The 17531-nt window shown below is 31.7% G+C and overlaps 1 protein-coding gene across 1 annotated transcript in view; it reads left to right on the top strand.

Annotated features, from left to right (window-relative positions):
- kl-3 (dynein heavy chain 8, axonemal kl-3) overlaps nt 1-17531 on the top strand; it is a 177806-nt gene that overhangs the window by 107477 nt on the left and 52798 nt on the right. The window contains exons 50-53 of the mRNA XM_072539810.1: nt 1198-1365; nt 5244-5459; nt 5519-5656; nt 11333-11629. Of these exons, the coding sequence (XP_072395911.1) occupies nt 1198-1365; nt 5244-5459; nt 5519-5656; nt 11333-11629 (819 nt within the window). The remainder of the gene's footprint in view (nt 1-1197; nt 1366-5243; nt 5460-5518; nt 5657-11332; nt 11630-17531) is intronic.

Below are 17531 nucleotides of genomic sequence, written 5' to 3'. Positions count from 1 at the left end.
TTAGCAGGATTCTTTCAAATATCTTGAACATTAAGCATAACAAGCTTATCGGGCGATAGAAAGAAGGTTGTGTCGCCAATTTGCCTGGCTTTTTAATCATTAGAATATGAGCATATTTCCAATGGATTGGAATATTGTAGATACTAGTAAGCATGAGAACTGCTTTCCTGGGTAGATGTTTTAGGATTTTCCCATCGATTAAATCGTATCCTGGGACTTTGTGAGAGTTGGTATTCATTATTATTCTGCAAACCTCGAATGGGAAGAATGCTTTTATTAAAGGTGATACTTGGCAGTGTGCATCTAGATTATTAGTTTCAGTTTCTTAAATTGGTAGTGTCAGTTTCTTAAATTTTTTAGTAGCTCTCCATATAGAGTGGTTATCTGGAGAGAGAATGTGAATATAAAAATTTAAGGTATCATTACGAGATTTATTTAGCGCTGACGTTAACTGGTATCCATTGAACTGTGTCTTATCCAGTGGATTTCGAGAACTAGGCTATTTTGCACGCGCTCTTCTTTTTTCTTTGGATAAGAAGAATGAACTCTTTTTTTGTAGTGATCGATGTAGACTTCTACCTTTCGTTGTAATTAGTCGTGATCCCCATAGAGTATTTTTGGCATTCCAATCGCCTACTGGTTGTAGTTTGTGTATTGAGTAATTGCTTTGTTACTAAATAAAGTCGCCTTCATTGTCGCCTATTACCAGTAAAAGATCCTCTATACATAATTCAGATTCACCCTTTGTATAGAGTGTTTTGGACCTTTTTTTAATTAGATTTTTTTGTTTTGAAATTTTGTTTGAATTAGAATATTCTTTTTATTAAAATTTTAGCGTTCTAAGTAAGTTTACAATTAATGCTTTTTTTATTTGTGTATATATTTATTTGTGTTCACATTTTTAGTCACTATTTACGAGTGTTGGTCGTGGTCAGGAACGTTAGGTGGCATAAATTATTAGCCTCTCTATTTTATCATATTATCAAAAAATAAAGACATATTTTTAGTACAAAAGAGTCTTCTGTATACAAAACGTTTTTATTATAAGAAAAAAATATGTGCATTCAGTAACGTAACCAATAAGCGTTAAAGGGTTAAAGGTTACTTATATACGTGTGTTCAATTATTGCTCAGTTTATTAACAAGATTCTTCCCATTGAGACCATTACTAACCAATAGCTTTGACTTAACCTTTAGACAATCAAAGCTGCCGATATTGCTACAGTAAGAAAACTAGGAAAACCCCCGTATTTAATTTTGCTTATTATGGATTGTGTCCTTATTTATTTCAAAAGAAAGTTAGAACCGGTCAAACCAGATCCAGAACGAAATTTCTTGGTACCATCGTGGTCTGAATCTCTCAAGGTAAGTTTAATGTTGTAATAATAAACACATAATAAATCTTGCGGAATATAAACGAGAGCATATGCTTTTAAAACTTGTTATATTATCTTATCAGTAACACAAAGAAGTTTTATGTCAATAGAATGTTCAGAGTTATTAAAATCAATATAACCAGCATGCTTGAAGATGTCACAAAACATCACTGTTTGATTAAAAACTTAAATAAGAGTTAAAGGAGTTTTAGCAACGTTATTATGAAATTAACCATATTTAGGAGAGACATTTAGGCCTAGAAATACTTCAGTTTAAAAATTTTTTATCGCTTTTCAAGCCAGAAGTGACTACATCGTACTGTTAAGAACACTGAGGTTAGTCCAATCTCTGATAATCCTCAGCCAAGATTTCTTCTTTCTTCTCAAAACTTTTCTTCCGTCTACTCTTCCTTGCATGATGACTTATAGCAGAGAGTATTCATTCCGAAGTATATGCCCAGATATTATGATGTTTTTCGTATTTTAGTTGTGATTATAAGAATTCTGCAAGTTCCAATTCGTCAACACTTCTTCGTTTGAGACTTGTCCAAGCTTCTACCCCATATAGCAGTTGTGACCATACGTAACATTTAACTAACCTCAATCTGATAGCCATATTCTATTTCTTATTTGTAAACATTGACTTGTATTTTATAATTTCTTTTCCAGCTATTTTAAGTCTGGTTTTTAAGTTTATCTTCGTCGGACATATTATTTAGTATTTGTTCAAAATCATAATTTGATAAACCTATTTCGTAAACTCATTGTGTAACCGTAAACACTGAACTATTTGACCGATTCAACATGTATCGACAAGTACTCCAGCTACACTAAATCTCTGCGTGGCGTGCCAAAACTCTCTACTACCTACGAGGTCGGAGAGCGCGGCGTGGCGTGAAGTGACTTTCAAACTCTTTCTACGCAGCGTCGGGCCTATCAGACCGGCAGTCAAATGTTGACATTTTTTGCGTTATTAATTACTTTTGAAAAAAATTACAACAGTGATATTTAACAGTAATAATTGCCAAAGTTCAGTTGGTCTCTAGACCTAATTTAAAAATATATCTTGGCAGTTAACTTGATAAGAGACTGTCGGGTTGAAAAAATCCGCATCTTTAATAGCATACGCTGTGTTACTCTTAATATACAGGGTGAGTCATGAGGAACTTTACATACTTCTACCATATGTAGAGTCCCTCAGGGAGCATATCATGTGGCCACTAAAAAATGTCAACTCCTCTTCTTTATTAATTAACAGGGTGATTTGTGTAATTGACCATTTATTTCATTTTACTGTAGTGTTTATACGGCTCATTTGATTTTTTTAATTTTTGTATGATACAGTACACTACTATCAAGCATTCGACTGGTATTAGCTAAACTAAAAAATTCCAGGACTGGCTTTGGAAAAATTAATTTAGGGATTCGTATTAAATATTACACCGTGTATATATATTTTTTAAAATGCAATAAGTAATTTTCAAACTATATAAATAGCCAATGAAAACGACATATGCGACAATGTTGTCGCACTTTTATTAAATTTTTAGTGAACGATCAAATCTTACCAAAAATAGAACAAACATAATGAAGTATCAAATTATAAGGTAATTAATTTCAACAAATGTTATAAATTTCAAACATTTTAATTGAAATGATAAACTGAGTCACTGCACAACAAAAAACAGTAACTACTAACAATAACGAAGAACAATTTAAAAAAAAAACTAAAAATATGTACATAGTTATGATAAACCCATAAATTAGAACTGGAAAAGATACAATAATGGTAACAAAATAAAAATAATTCAAAATAGATTTTCGAAATGGAACCTTGCAGCCTGTACACATTTTTGTTGCCGAATTGTTAATTGACGTATTGAATTACGGATACTCTGGGGATCGTTTCTAATAGTATTACAACAATGTATAATTCTATCAATTAATTTTTGTCGGTTATTAATATTCACTGCGTAAACTAGTTGCTTCAATCGTCCCCAAATATGGTAATTAACGGGATTGAAATCAGGGGATCTTGAAGGCCACGAAATAGGACCTGCACGTCCTATCCACCTGTTGCCATAAACATTATTGAGATGTTGTCTCACTGCCAGTAAAAAGTGTGGGGGTGCCCCACCCCATCATGCTGAAAATACATCCCTCGGATAGCAACGTTCGCGTTGGCAAGCAAATTCGGCAAAATATTTTGTAGAAAGTTCAAATAGACCTGATCTGTTACAGGACCATCAAAAAAGTGAGGACCTACTAATTGGTTATTTATGACACCAATCCACACGTTAACCGAAAACCTTAACTGAGAACGACGTTCTCGAATAGCATGGGGATTTTCTTCTGCCCACACATGTGAATTTCGTGAATTATTTATTCCGTCTCTGGTAAATTGGGCTTCATCTGTAAATAGTGTCCTGTATAGAGTTGGTCGTTTATTGTTAATCCATCTACAAAATTCCAACCTATCGATCTCATCTCCAGCATGTAGTCGCTGAACCATTTGAATGTGATATGGGTATAGATTATTTTTTTGTAAGACTCTACTTACTTTTGATTGAGTAACATTGAGTTCTTGACTTACTTGTTTAGTGCTTATTGTAGGGTTCATAGTAACGGCGTCCATAATGTCATCTTCCTGCGCTTCATCTACATGTCGCTCTGTTGTTCCACTAGGAAAAGTGCCATTTTCTCTCAAATAATTAAAAATTGACCCAAATGTTGGATGACTGGGAGTTTGACGATTAGGAAATCTCCTGCGATATTCTCTACTAGCAGCCCTACCATTCCCATTACAGAATCCATAAACAAATATTATGTCTGCATATTCTGTGGTCGAAAACTGATGTGGCATTTTGAACGAAAGTAACAAAAGCTCTACCAAAACTAACACAATGTACTTAAAGTAGATATGACAGAAGAAATATGTATTCTTGTACACATAAATAACAATTAATTGATAATGACAATAATGACAATGGGTATAAAATATCAAGAAACGTTAAACGATCAACGCCAACTTTCATTTTAAACTTTTTTAGATTTATTTTTATTTAGTACAGTTGATGCAATGTATTATTATTTGACATAAAATTTTAATCATTTACAATCAACAAAAACTAACACAAACAAAAGGTTTGACTGTTTAATCAATTTAATTTATTATTTATCGAAAATAATGCCCCAATACGATCTATGAGTAAAAATTTAAAATTGAAAAACAATTGATTCTATCGTAGAGATAATACAAAGTGACAGTAAAGATGTTAATTTTGTACGTATTAGATTATGTTGTAGGAACTCATTTTAATTAAAATGTTTAAAATTTATAACATTTGTTTAAATTAATACCTTATAATTTGATACTTCTTTATAGTTGTTCTATTTTTGGTAAGATTTGATCGTTCACTAAAAATTTAATAAAAGAGCGACAACATTGTCGCATATGTCGTTTTCATTGGCTATTTATATAGTTTGAAAATCACTTATTGCATTTTAAAAAAAATATATACAGGGTGTAATATTTAATACGAATCCCTAAATAAATTTTTCCAAAGCCAGTCCTGGAATTTTTTGGTTTAGCTTGATATACCAGTCGAATGCTTGATAATAGTGTACTGTATCATGCAAAAATTAAAAAACCAAATGAGCCGTATAAACACTACAGTAAAATGAAATAAATGGTCAATTACACAAATCACCCTGTTAATTAATAAAGAAGAGGAGTTGACATTTTTTAGTGGCCACATGATATGCTCCCTGAGGGACTCTACATATGGTAGAAGTATGTAAAGTTCCTCATGACTCACCCTGTATTTATTCCTAATGCTACGGTTGAAACGTAATTGTAATTTGTAGGTAATGGCTGAAGCAAACTTCTTAAAGAGATTACAAGATTATCCGAAGGATACAATCAACGCAGAGATAGTAGATCTGTTACTACCATATTTTAGCTATCCTATCTATACGTTTGAAGCTGCCAAGACTGCTTGTGGTAATGTAGCTGGTCTGATATCATGGACTCTGGCAATGGCGTCGTTTTTCGATGTCAATCGAGAAGTACTGCCGTTAAAGGTTGGAAAGTAATTAAATTTAAATAGCAATTACAATAATGTTTTTTTTTATATATATAGGCAAATTTGGCCATTCAGCAGGCCAAACTCTCAAGAGCCGAAGAAGAGTTGGGAGCTGCTATGGAATTGTTAAGAGCAAAAGAGGAGGAAGTAAGGGGTTGCCAAGAGCAATATGAAGAGGCTATGACTTTTAAACAGGTTCGTATTAGCAAGTTGTAAATTAGATAAAAAAGAAATAGTGTTAGGCTTACTGAAACATTTATAATGATCTCTACTTGCCATAATTTTTGTAAAGTAAAACCTAGACAAAAATTGTTTATTTTTTTTAAAGGTTAAAATACGTTTATTGACGTTTCAATTTCCACTTCGGAAATGGAAATTGAAACGTCAATAAACGTATTTTAACATTAAAAAAAAAATTGTTTAATAATGAATTACACTAAAACTTCTTTAACCAACAACTCCTATAAAGCCCCCATCTGCGTTTAACGATCGTTAGAAATGAAAATCCTCATTTTTTTAATACCTTTTTATACTGACCATTCTCTTAAACGACTGCGGCTATCCATCACGGGAATTTTCTAGTTCCCGTCAATGATCTGAACACCCTCACCAGAAGGCAATGATATTCGATCATTCGTGCGAAATATGAATTTGGTACAAATTCGTTAATAGTAGGCAGATCCATAATATTTATTACTCAAACTTATTAAGATCTGGTTGAGGGTTGCCACTTACGCCATCCGCACCGTACCGAAGTTTTGCTTCTCTGTCGTGGCTGCCGTTGTGGACTTCATCCGTAACCCTGGACAAGGGACCAAAAAAGGTACTAGTTTCCCAGGTCAGGATGTAACATTTTTTTATATAATCAGAAATATTAATTATTTTTATTCCTTTTACCCCCGTGATGATACGCTCATGTTCGGTTTACCGTCTTCAAAATTTTATTGAATGTCCGGAATTTCCCTGCGTCCGAAAGGTTTTTAATCCTTTCCGTCTTAATCTGGAGTATGAAAGGAACTAATGCTTTTCGGTGAAGGCGGGTCTTTTATGATAGATTTGTAAATATTCCGAAGGCTCGTATAGTAATTTTTCTGTAAAGACCCAATCTCGGGATTTCATATTTTATCACGTGCCAAATTACCTCGAACTTTCCGATAGCCGTTATAACCTTATCTTCTTAGAAATAGATACAGGCTGGCCTATCATTTTTGAGTGGGAGATATCCCTTCTTCTTTTTTTTTTAAGGTAGTTTGGTAAAATTTTAGAGGAACCAAGTTACTTTTGGTGGGACAGTCCTTGCGTCAGCACTAGATCTTACTGTATCTCTATTATCGTACCGTTATCTGTGCATTTTCTGTATAAGTGTGTATACACTTGTTTATTTGAGTTTTTTTGATCTTATACTATATTAGATTAAATATAGTCATAAAGCACCTATAAGGTTAATTAAATTCAGTGTTTAATACAAGTATAGTATTAACTTCAGTGACTTAATGCAACAGTCGTCAGGAATTACCGTAAGTTAGCATACTCTGAGTTCTTCACTTATCTGGGCAAGTAATATGGTGTGGTATCATATCATCTTCCATTATCTGGACGTATCTAAAATTCATACATGTCTTCAAATGTAGTTGAGAGTAACTACTGAATTTTGCATTAAATTTAAAGAACAGTCAATATTTTGTTACGAACCAAATTCCATCAACTCAGTTTATCATTAAATAATAGTGCGAGATAACTAATCGACTTAACCAAGTGCGGTTTGGTTATATTTTTATGTTTTCATTTCTGTAACCTTTCTGTATTTTTGTAAATTTAGATTTTATTAATTTTTGTTATCTTTTGTGTTTGTTATAATTTGTATTTTTTTTTTTGCTGTAATATCTCGAGATACGCCAAAACTTTATTTGTGCATGATTGTATTTTATATCTTTGTAAAGGTATTTTCTAATTATATTTCTGCTTATTTTTATATGCATACCACCATTTCATAGGTTGTTGGTGTATTTTTATTACTTGTGTTGCATTCAGCAGCGTCACAATTTTGTTGTTGAATATATTGTTATTGTTTTATGTATGTAGTTTATTTGTCGACTCCTAACAAAGTTCCCTGATATAACCCTAACTCTGAATATTTGCTTTTTACCTTTAAATATAACTATACCTTTGACCAGTAGAAAGATCAGGCTGATTAAGTTTCGTAGGTAAGTAAGTGTAATACCTGAATAATTATTTTTTTGTTTATGTATGAGTGTTGACCAAATTTATTTCATCATTAACTGTTGATATCTTTTCTTGGGTTTGATCTCTGAACCTAAATATCTTTCCTTATCTCTTTTCTTTTCTAAGGTTTCTTAATTTTCTCCTTAAACCCCAAAAAATTAAGTGGCGCCCTGTTCCCTATCTTATCTTATCTTTGGTAATTTTACTCATCTATCTTTTTGTTTATTTCTGTATCTCTTCCAATATCTCTTATCGAATCTTTACTTATTTCGTCCGTTGGGCCCATTTCTGGTTCCAAAAGCTAGTTTCGAACCCACGACTCGCTCTCCAGCAACCATGTGGCTGCCGTCCGCAGTGTCTCCGTTGGTGACCTTTCTAGCACCATCCAAAAAAGGTTTCCGAGGTTACAAGGAAACCCCGGGAATTTGCGGAGGGCAGGGATTGATTCATTTTTCCTGATAGGACTATCTTCAAGAATTTAAAGAGTTATGGTCTTATATTTGGTCTTATATTTAAAATATTCGGCAGTGCTAATTAAATTTTGATTATTACTAGACTTCGGCAAATATGCAAATAAAAATGTAGAAAATATGCGCATAAATATGCACGTGTTTACCCGAAAATATGCAAATATTTTACAAAATATGCATACAAATAAATAAAAAAATCGTAAAATAGTAACAATTTTATTTAAAAAAAAAAAGTGTACATAACTAAATATTTCCTACTATTCATTAAGATTTACATTTATTTTAAGTAACTACATCATTTTTAAGTATGAATAAACTTATTTAGAATTATGGTAACAATAAATGACCAAGTGGTGTTCAAAATTTTCTAACAAAAACTTGTGGCTTCTGTCTGAGTACATATATTTATATATGGAAAAACTTCGTTCAACATCAACTGATGTAACGGGAGCATTTTTCAAACTAACCAAAACATTTGGTTCTAAATTAATTGTTTCCCAAATATGTCCAGCTAGAACACTGACTACTTCAGAAAGAATATATGGTAACCTTTATTTTTTTCCATAGTAGCTTCAAATTTTTTTAAAATATCTTTTCCAATATTACCTCTAACGTTCCGACAACATGACGCAAATTCTTTTATTAATGCTGTACTTTCGAACAATGACAGTTTTGGTGATTCTAACTGAGTAATTGTTTTTGAACAAAACTAAAATTTGATTTTATAAATGAAAGTTCTTGTTGAAGCAAGTTACTCTGAAAAGTTTGTTTAGAATCCAAAAGAGATTGGGAACTTTCATCTGTTAACGTATCAATTATGTTCTTTATTTTAACAAAATGATCTGCATAAAAATTAGCTGCTTCTAACCATATTCCCTATCGCGTTAAAATAGGTTGTGGTGGAAGAGGAATGTTAGGTAGCATTTCTTTATAAAGTTGAATTCTTATAGGAGATTTAAGAAATACTTTTTTGACACTGGATATCATGGTATTTACAAGAGGAAACTTTTTTCGTATTTCCTCTGCAACTCTGTTTAATCCATGCGATACACAAGTAATATGTATTAAATCTGGGAAAAATATTTTTAAATTTTGTCCTGCTTTCACCATATAAGGAGCAGCATCCGATAAAATAAGCAGTAATTTATTAGAAGGAATAGTTGTCGGAAGAAAAAAAGTTGCTAATGTTTCTTGTATAAAACGCGAAATTGTTAAAGCATTTGTTTTCTCAAGTTGCTGGCATGAAATGAGATGAGATTTTGGTAAGGTATCTTCTTTAAGAACACCAATCAATAAATGAGCAATATACTTTCCTGAGGAATCAGTGGTTTCGTCTACAGATATGTAAAAATAATTATCTGCAATTTCTTCCTTAATATTAATTAACACCGACGAGTATAGCCCGTTCACATTATTTCTTCTTAGAGACCGATCACTTGGAACATTAAGTTTGCAATATTTTTTTAGAAACGAACTAAAATTTACATTTGCTAATTTTGAAAGCGGTATGTTTGCAAACACTAATGCGCGACACAAGTCTTCATTAAAAGTTTCTTGCTCATCTAATTTTTTTTTAAGTAGATTGGAAACATTTAGCCATTGAAGTTTGATGTTTTCCTCCTATTTTTCCTTTTTTTGCAATGTGTGAAGCAGTTCTCACATGTTGGTCTATCTGAAATTTCTTCTCACATGCTATCTATAAATAAAAATAAAAACCTTTATTTTAACCCAACCTTTAAAATATAAAAATATACAAGGTGTTTTTGGTTAATCAAATAACTGGATTGGAAAAAAAACACTCGCTAAGTGTTTTAAATGCAGTATTAATCCACAAATTAGTTTTTGTTACTAACCATTAGTACATCATATAACTTATTTTAAAATTCAACAAAAGTTTTTTTTTTGTTAATTCAATTACAATAAAAATAATTGTGTTTTAGAATAGCTGACTTCATAAAAAAAAGTAAAGGTGAAAAATTTTTCTAAATACACACCATTGTATTGTACCATGGACAATTTTTTCTCACTAAAGGAAGCTATTTTTCATTTAAAAACAACTACTAGTACTAAATTTCAAGTAAATACGTTTATTGGTTTTAAAGTTATTGTTGTTATTAACTAAAAGAATTTAATTTTTTTTAATTTTAACACCCTGTATCTCGAAAAGTAAATAAGTTTGACCCCTCATTAACTATATCGTTTTGTTCAATTTTTCGAGAAGTATCTACAGTCAAACGTTGTAAGTGTCATTTGGAAACACCCTGTATGTATGAAATATTAGATATTTAATAGAAAATATTAGATACTTACAATTTTGCCACAGACTGAACAGTAGATTTTTCCCATATCCATAGACAGCTCTTTATAAGGTTTAATAAAAGTTGAAGCACTGGTTGTTTTAGGCATTATAAAATCACAATCTTCCTTTTTGTTACGCACAACGAGTGTTTACGCTTTGAATATCAAAACAAAAATGATTTACAAATCTGAGCATCAAATTAGAAATGTTTAGGTACCTAATTCAATAAACTGGGAGATTTTGGAAAATCCCTAAATTAGGAACAAAACTATTAGCCGTTTACCTGCTGTTAAGATACAATAAATTGTAGATAGATTTGGGGATTAGATCATAAAATGCAAATAAGCGAACCCTTAGCGATTATCCAATAACTGAATGCCTCAGTGACCGAGACTTTCTAAGAATGTTGAGGGCTACTTAAATTGATCTTCTTAGAAATTGTAAATGTTTTGTACCTGTAGAGATCATTTCTTGATTAAAATGACTACAAAATTTTATACAAGAATTGAAATAAATTGGTATGTTTAAAAATTTTCAAATACAGTATAAAAATCTGAACTTTTATGCACTTTATGCAAACTTTTATACAAATATGCCAAAATATGAAATATTTGCATAAAATATGCACAATATGCAAAATATGCAATATGCATATTTGCCGAAGTCTAATTATTACCAAAGTGTCCGAAACTTATTTTATGACAGTTTAACAAAACTAAGTATGAGTAAGATTAACATTAGTGTTCATGTATTAAATTTCTCCTCAATTTTTTTTTGTATTTAAAAACTAATTCTTTGTTTGAAAAAAAAAAAACTTCCTTTTTCCAAATATATTGGATATATTTTTGTGTGACACTATACGAAATCTTTTATTTCTAGAAAATCTTTGACGAAGCAATGAAAGTGAAGAACAAAATGGATGCCGCAACTGCACTCATAGATGGTTTATCTGGCGAAAGAGTAAGATGGACCGAGCAATTAGCTCAGTTTAAGGCTGAGACAGAGCGACTAGTTGGAGATATCGTGTTACTAACAGGTTTCTTAGGCTACACCGGACCATTTAACCAAGAGTTCAGACAACTGATGCAGCAATCCTGGCTGGACGCACTTATAAGACGGAAAATGCCCGTTACTTTGAGTCTTAATATAATCGATAGTTTAACTGATTCGGCAACGGTAAGATAATTTTATAATATTAGTAATTTAGTTTTATTTTATTTGTTAAATGCTATTAGCTTAACTAAAGCTTGTGCTGTTCTTCTTCTTGTCCAAGACCTATCTGTATTCTAACAACTGGTAATCACCGATGATACTGTTGTAATTGTATTAATAAATATAACATTTTATTATTTCTTCATTTGTCCTAATATTCATATTTTCTTATCCATGAAATTTTGAATATTTTTCAATATTTCGAACTAAATGACTTTTATGATTATATACTCTAATAAAATGATATAAACCTGTTCAGTTTCTTATTTGCCTCTCTTTTAGGTCATCAGTAATCATATTTGACCATCTTTTTCTAGACTATACTTTTCTCTATAGTAGATAAGGAAGCGGGGTCCTGAATCACTTTGGTAACCTGTCCATCAGGGTCTCCGATGCGAAGGTATCGATGCCATGATTTGACCTTGGGGGTGTACAAGAAGTACAAGAAGTGATCGACAATGACCAGAGGGTTGTAAGAACTGGTCGCTTATCGCTTGATCTCTTCTTCTTCTCTCCCGAAGAAGTGATCGACAATGACCAGAGGGTTGTAAGAACTAGTCGCTTATCTCTAGATCTCTTCTTCTCAGCCGAAGAATTGTCACCTACGTTACCTGTATGTTTTTACACTTGTCTCTTCTTTGTCTTACCTGTCCTGAAGAAGTAAAAGAATCGGTCGACAATGACCAGAGGGGGTGTCTTTGAGTGGAACGGACCACCTTGTATGTCGAGTGCAAAACTCATCGCTTATCGCTTCATCTCCTCTTCTTTTCGTTAAATTTGTACAGGGTGATCGAAAAAATAAATTTTGTATTGAGACTTGGAAATATTTTAGGTGTTGTTGCGTCAAAAATTTTTTTTGTGTACGATGCTTAGATATATCTGTATAGCCTGCCTAGCCTAGCCTGCCTAGTCTTATCTTTACTTGTAGGAAAAGGAAAAATAACTATGTATCACATAAATGCTTTATTGTGTATATATATATATATATATATATATATATTAATGATATATGTGGGTAGATGTAAATAAAACAATATTGGATTGATACTATAAATTTTATTTGTTTTGAAACAAGTTATTTATTTTAAATAAATGTATCCAGCAAAATTTTGTCAGTAATCAAGATGTGTCTTGAGGTGTACATGCTAGACGAGTTTTATTCAAGGCTCTCAACTTTTAACAATTGGAAGGGGAATAAATCTGAAATAGAGTTAGCTGCTTGTGGATTTTACTTTCTCCAAGTGGAAGATATAGTAAAGTGTTTCAAGTGTGGCGTAGAGATTTACAAATGGGAATCAAATGACAATATAATCGAAGATCACAAAAAATTTAGTCCCGATTGTGCCTTTGTAGAAAGAGTTTATCCCATTTTTCAGAGAATCAACGACAACAACAAATAAATTGTGAGTGAGAACAATAAATATGCCTGTTCCTGTGAAACATAAATGTCCAAAGTGTGGGGGTGACACTGAAGAACGAAATGACCTATGTATAAATTGTGAATTGGAAGAGGTGTACAAGGAAGAGAGTGGTGCTAAAAATATACCTAGTAGAATGTATGTAAAGAGACAGAGACCGCAACAATAAAAAATAATGTAATCGCATGATAAAAAATTAGAATAATAAAATAGCTGTAAATATAACATAAAGCTCATTTTTATTTTGCCCTTTGAATATGCCTGTACCTGTGACATATAAATGTACAAAGTGTGGTGGTGAAACTGAGATTCCAAATACACTTTGTGTAAATTGTTACTTAAAAAGTATATTTAGACAATTTGGTGGTGACAAAAATAACCCAAGTCATCTATTTATCCAAAAATAAGTATGCCTGTACCAGTAAAGTATAAATGTCCAAAGTGTGGTGGGGAGACTGAAATATCTAATAGGAATTGTATAAACTGTGACTACATAGAATATTTGAGATCCAGATCTGGTGCTAAAAATATACCAAGTAGTATGTTTGGTGAAATGTGAGGTCAGTTGTCTGAAGAAGAGAAAAAATATATAAAGACTTATATTTAGAATAACTATGTATTAATTTGTAAATCGTCTACGAGTACGCTACCAATATGTTAAACGCTGTCATTAATAAATTACCTTTCGAAATGCACATCCCTGGAGGTTATAGGTTTTGTGGACCCGGCACCAAATTACAGAAACGACTAGCACGAGGAGATAGGGGAATAAATGGATTAGACGAGGCGTGTCGTGAACATGATATTGCATATTCTAAAAATAAAGATCTATCCGAACGACATAAGGCTGATAAGATTCTAGGTGAAAAAGCTCTTGAACAGTTTCGATCGAAAAATACAGCATTTTCTGAAAAATTGGCAGCACTTGGTGTAGCTGGTGCAATGAAAGCAAAAGTGAAATTAGGTATGGGTCTAGGTTCTACTAAATATAAAGCTGTAACAAAAAGTTGTAATAAAGAATTGAACAAAGCTAAAAATAATTTAGAAAAACTAACTGAAAATATAGACCATTGTACTTTATTACTCCAAGGAATAACTATTTCCAAATCAAGTAAACGCAAACAAAATGTAAAAAAAAATAAACAAAAAATACAACAAAAGCTTTTAAATCATAAAAGAGCAAAACAATTAGAAAATAATATGGATGTGGACATTACAGATGATTTTGTTGATGATGATGATGACCTTCTTTCCAAAAGAAGAGAAAAACGAAAAATAATTGATGACAATGTAGTTGGTGTCAAAAAAGCAAAAATCAACTTAAATTACTTATTAAACAATACCCAAAAAAGAAAACGAGACATAAACAATGAAGATGAGGATGATGATGATCCAGTTAAGAAAAAAGTTAAGATATAATAAGTAAATTGTATTAAATTAAAAAATATAAAAAAAATATGTAGATACTATATATATACGCACATATACCAATAACTAATTCAGTCTGATCTGTATCGTTGTTAATAAGCTGTGTGTTAACAGTTCAACAGAGAAAAAAAGTAAAGATAACAGTGAAATGGGAGTTAAGAGTTGTGTTGTTGAATTCCATGGTAAGCAAAGAGACAATGCCAGGACAAGACTCTTCACGAGAGAATTTAGTAGGTATCGGCAAAGAGATGAGGGTGTTCAAGCACAACAACTAGGGAGGCTTAACCATTTAGAACCCCATAGAGATGCCGATTACCCATTGGGAAGGAGACCGCTACCATTTCCAATCGAAGGAATCAACCACGTTCGAAGACAGTAATTTTAAAAAAATTTTATGTAATTAATAATAATTAATATATGCTACATTTTCTATTGTCGTTTTTTTTTTTTAATAAAGACTTGTTGTTGTGTGTATTATGGGTAGTTGGTTGGAAACAGTCAAGATGGTTGGTAATAAGAAAAAGACAAGAAACAGCACTAAAAGAAAGGTCACATCCTCCTCCTCATCTTCTAAAAGAAAAATTTCAAAGCAAAAGTCATTTAGTTTATTGAGAGTAATTCGAGACATTAGAAAGAAACTATTGGAAAGCAAACCAAGAACGTTAAGGGAAGCTATTCAACAAGCATTACGAATCGTGAAATCCTACAAAAACATTAAAAAACCACGTGGTCGAGTAATCCAAGTTCCAAAAACTGGGGGTATATTACCTCTAATACCGATATTTGCTGGGTTGAGCGCATTGGGCACTATTGCTGGGGGTACATCAGCTATCGTTAAAACTATTAACGAAGCAAAAGCAGCTAAAGAAGATTTACTCGAAAAACAACGTCATAATCGTAAAATGGAAGCACTGGCAATTGGAAAAGGTTTATACTTGAAACCATATAAAAGTGGAATGGGTATTTTTTTATGAATAAGAAAATGGATCAAATAAAAATTCCAAAACATGCTTTGACAAATGTAGAGTTACAAAAATATGCAAAATTAATGAAAATCCCACATTTTAGAGGTGTAATGATGAGAAATGGGTTTCCGAAAAAAATTTGGCAACATGAGAGTGGAATTATTAATTTAGACAATAAAGACGGTCCTGGAACTCATTGGACAGCTTACAAGAAGAATAAATCCAAAGTCGTATATTTTGATAGTTTTGGTAATCTGAGACCACCGTTGGAAGCTATATCATACTTTAATTCAAATGGTTATTCTCAAATTGTTTATAATCATAAAATTTATCAAACTTATAACACTGTAAATTGTGGACAATTGTGTTTAGATTTTTTAAATAAATACCCTTTTTAAAAGAATATTCTTTTATTTACTCTATGATTATCGTTTGAACATGTCGTACACTTTTGTGTTATCTGGAAGAGAATCGGTGTTATCAACAAAAATTTACCCACCAATTATTTTAAACGAAAATGAACAGTATGTACTAGGTTTAATAGATTTCATGTCATACAATACAATTCCAAATGTAGACCAAACAAACAACAAGTTTTATATAGATGGTTACGATATAACGATTCCACATGGTTCTTATGAAGTCGAAGATCTTTCAAATTATTTAACTGAAAAAATAACTGAATTGGAATTAAAAGTAGATCAAACACCAGATAAAGATGATACAGAAATTAATAAAGGAAAGAGTCAAGAAAAAAATAATACAATTGGTAAAGGTGTGCCTAGAAAAAATCATAATATAGATCAACCTACAAGTTTGATATTGAGAATTAATAACAATACACTCAAATGTGAAATAAAAAGCAACAAAGTAATCCATTTTGAAAAACCAAATACCATTGCTCCCTTATTGGGATTTACACCAAAACGGCTCTCACCTTTAAAGACTCATGTAGCTGAGAATCCTGTGCATATCACAAAGGTTAATTCTATTTGTGTGGAATGTAATCTAATCACTAATTCATACGTCAATGAAAACCAAGGTCATATCATCCACATGTTTTATCCAAATGTCTTACCGGGTTACAAAATTGTGGAAATTCCAAAAAAGGTAATTTATTTACCTGTCACAAATAGATATATTGATGAAATTTTCATTAAAATAGTTGACCAGGACGGTAATCTTGTTAATTTCACACGAGAAGTTATTACGTTAAGACTACATTTAAAAAAAGTATAAATAATGGTTTTAATTTACAACTGTAGCAAATTTAATCCAGGTGTGGACAGTGTATATAATATTAAGAGTGTTGATAAAAACATTAGTGACAAGCAGACTCTCAAACCGTTGACAACAGAAAACAAAGTCTTTTTAACCTCACTAGGATTTAAAATAAAACACAACAACGACAGTGACAGGGAAAAAGAAAAGAAATACTTGGTGTAGAATAAAGTTTTTTATTAATACTAGAATACTAGGGATTTTCTTGAGGTGTACTTGTAAGAAGAGTGAATATGAGTTTTAACATTTTAAATATTGGAGATCGTGTATTGGTTGACAATTCAGTTGTGAGTCGAGAAATGCACAGTCATTTACCCTATGCCAATGCAACTTTTAATCATTGTGATGAAATAAGAATACCAATTCAGACTCAAGATATATACACCCTACCTTCTGAGAGTTATCTGTATATTGAAGGACGTTTAACGAATGATGGGAAAGAAAGCAATACTTTGCGCTTTATTAATAATGGTTTGATGCATTTATTTGATGAAATACGATATGAAATTGGAGGCTGTGTAATAGATAGAGTGAGAAATTTAGGTATAACAACGACAATGAAAAACTATGCTTCGTTCACACAAACTGAATCTAATCGATACAACTGTATAGGTTGGAGTATTAATGACACACCAACAGTTGCTGATAAAGCAGGAAATTTTAATGTTTGTATTCCACTCAAACTTGTACTTGGATTTTTTGAAGATTTTACAAAAATTCTTATTAACATACGCCAAGAACTCGTATTGATAAGAAGTTCAACTGATTTAAATG

Source organism: Diabrotica undecimpunctata, chromosome 8 (genome assembly GCF_040954645.1).
Source record: "Diabrotica undecimpunctata isolate CICGRU chromosome 8, icDiaUnde3, whole genome shotgun sequence".
Taxonomy (NCBI): domain Eukaryota; kingdom Metazoa; phylum Arthropoda; class Insecta; order Coleoptera; family Chrysomelidae; genus Diabrotica; species Diabrotica undecimpunctata.
This window is presented reverse-complemented; position numbering and strand designations above follow the sequence as displayed.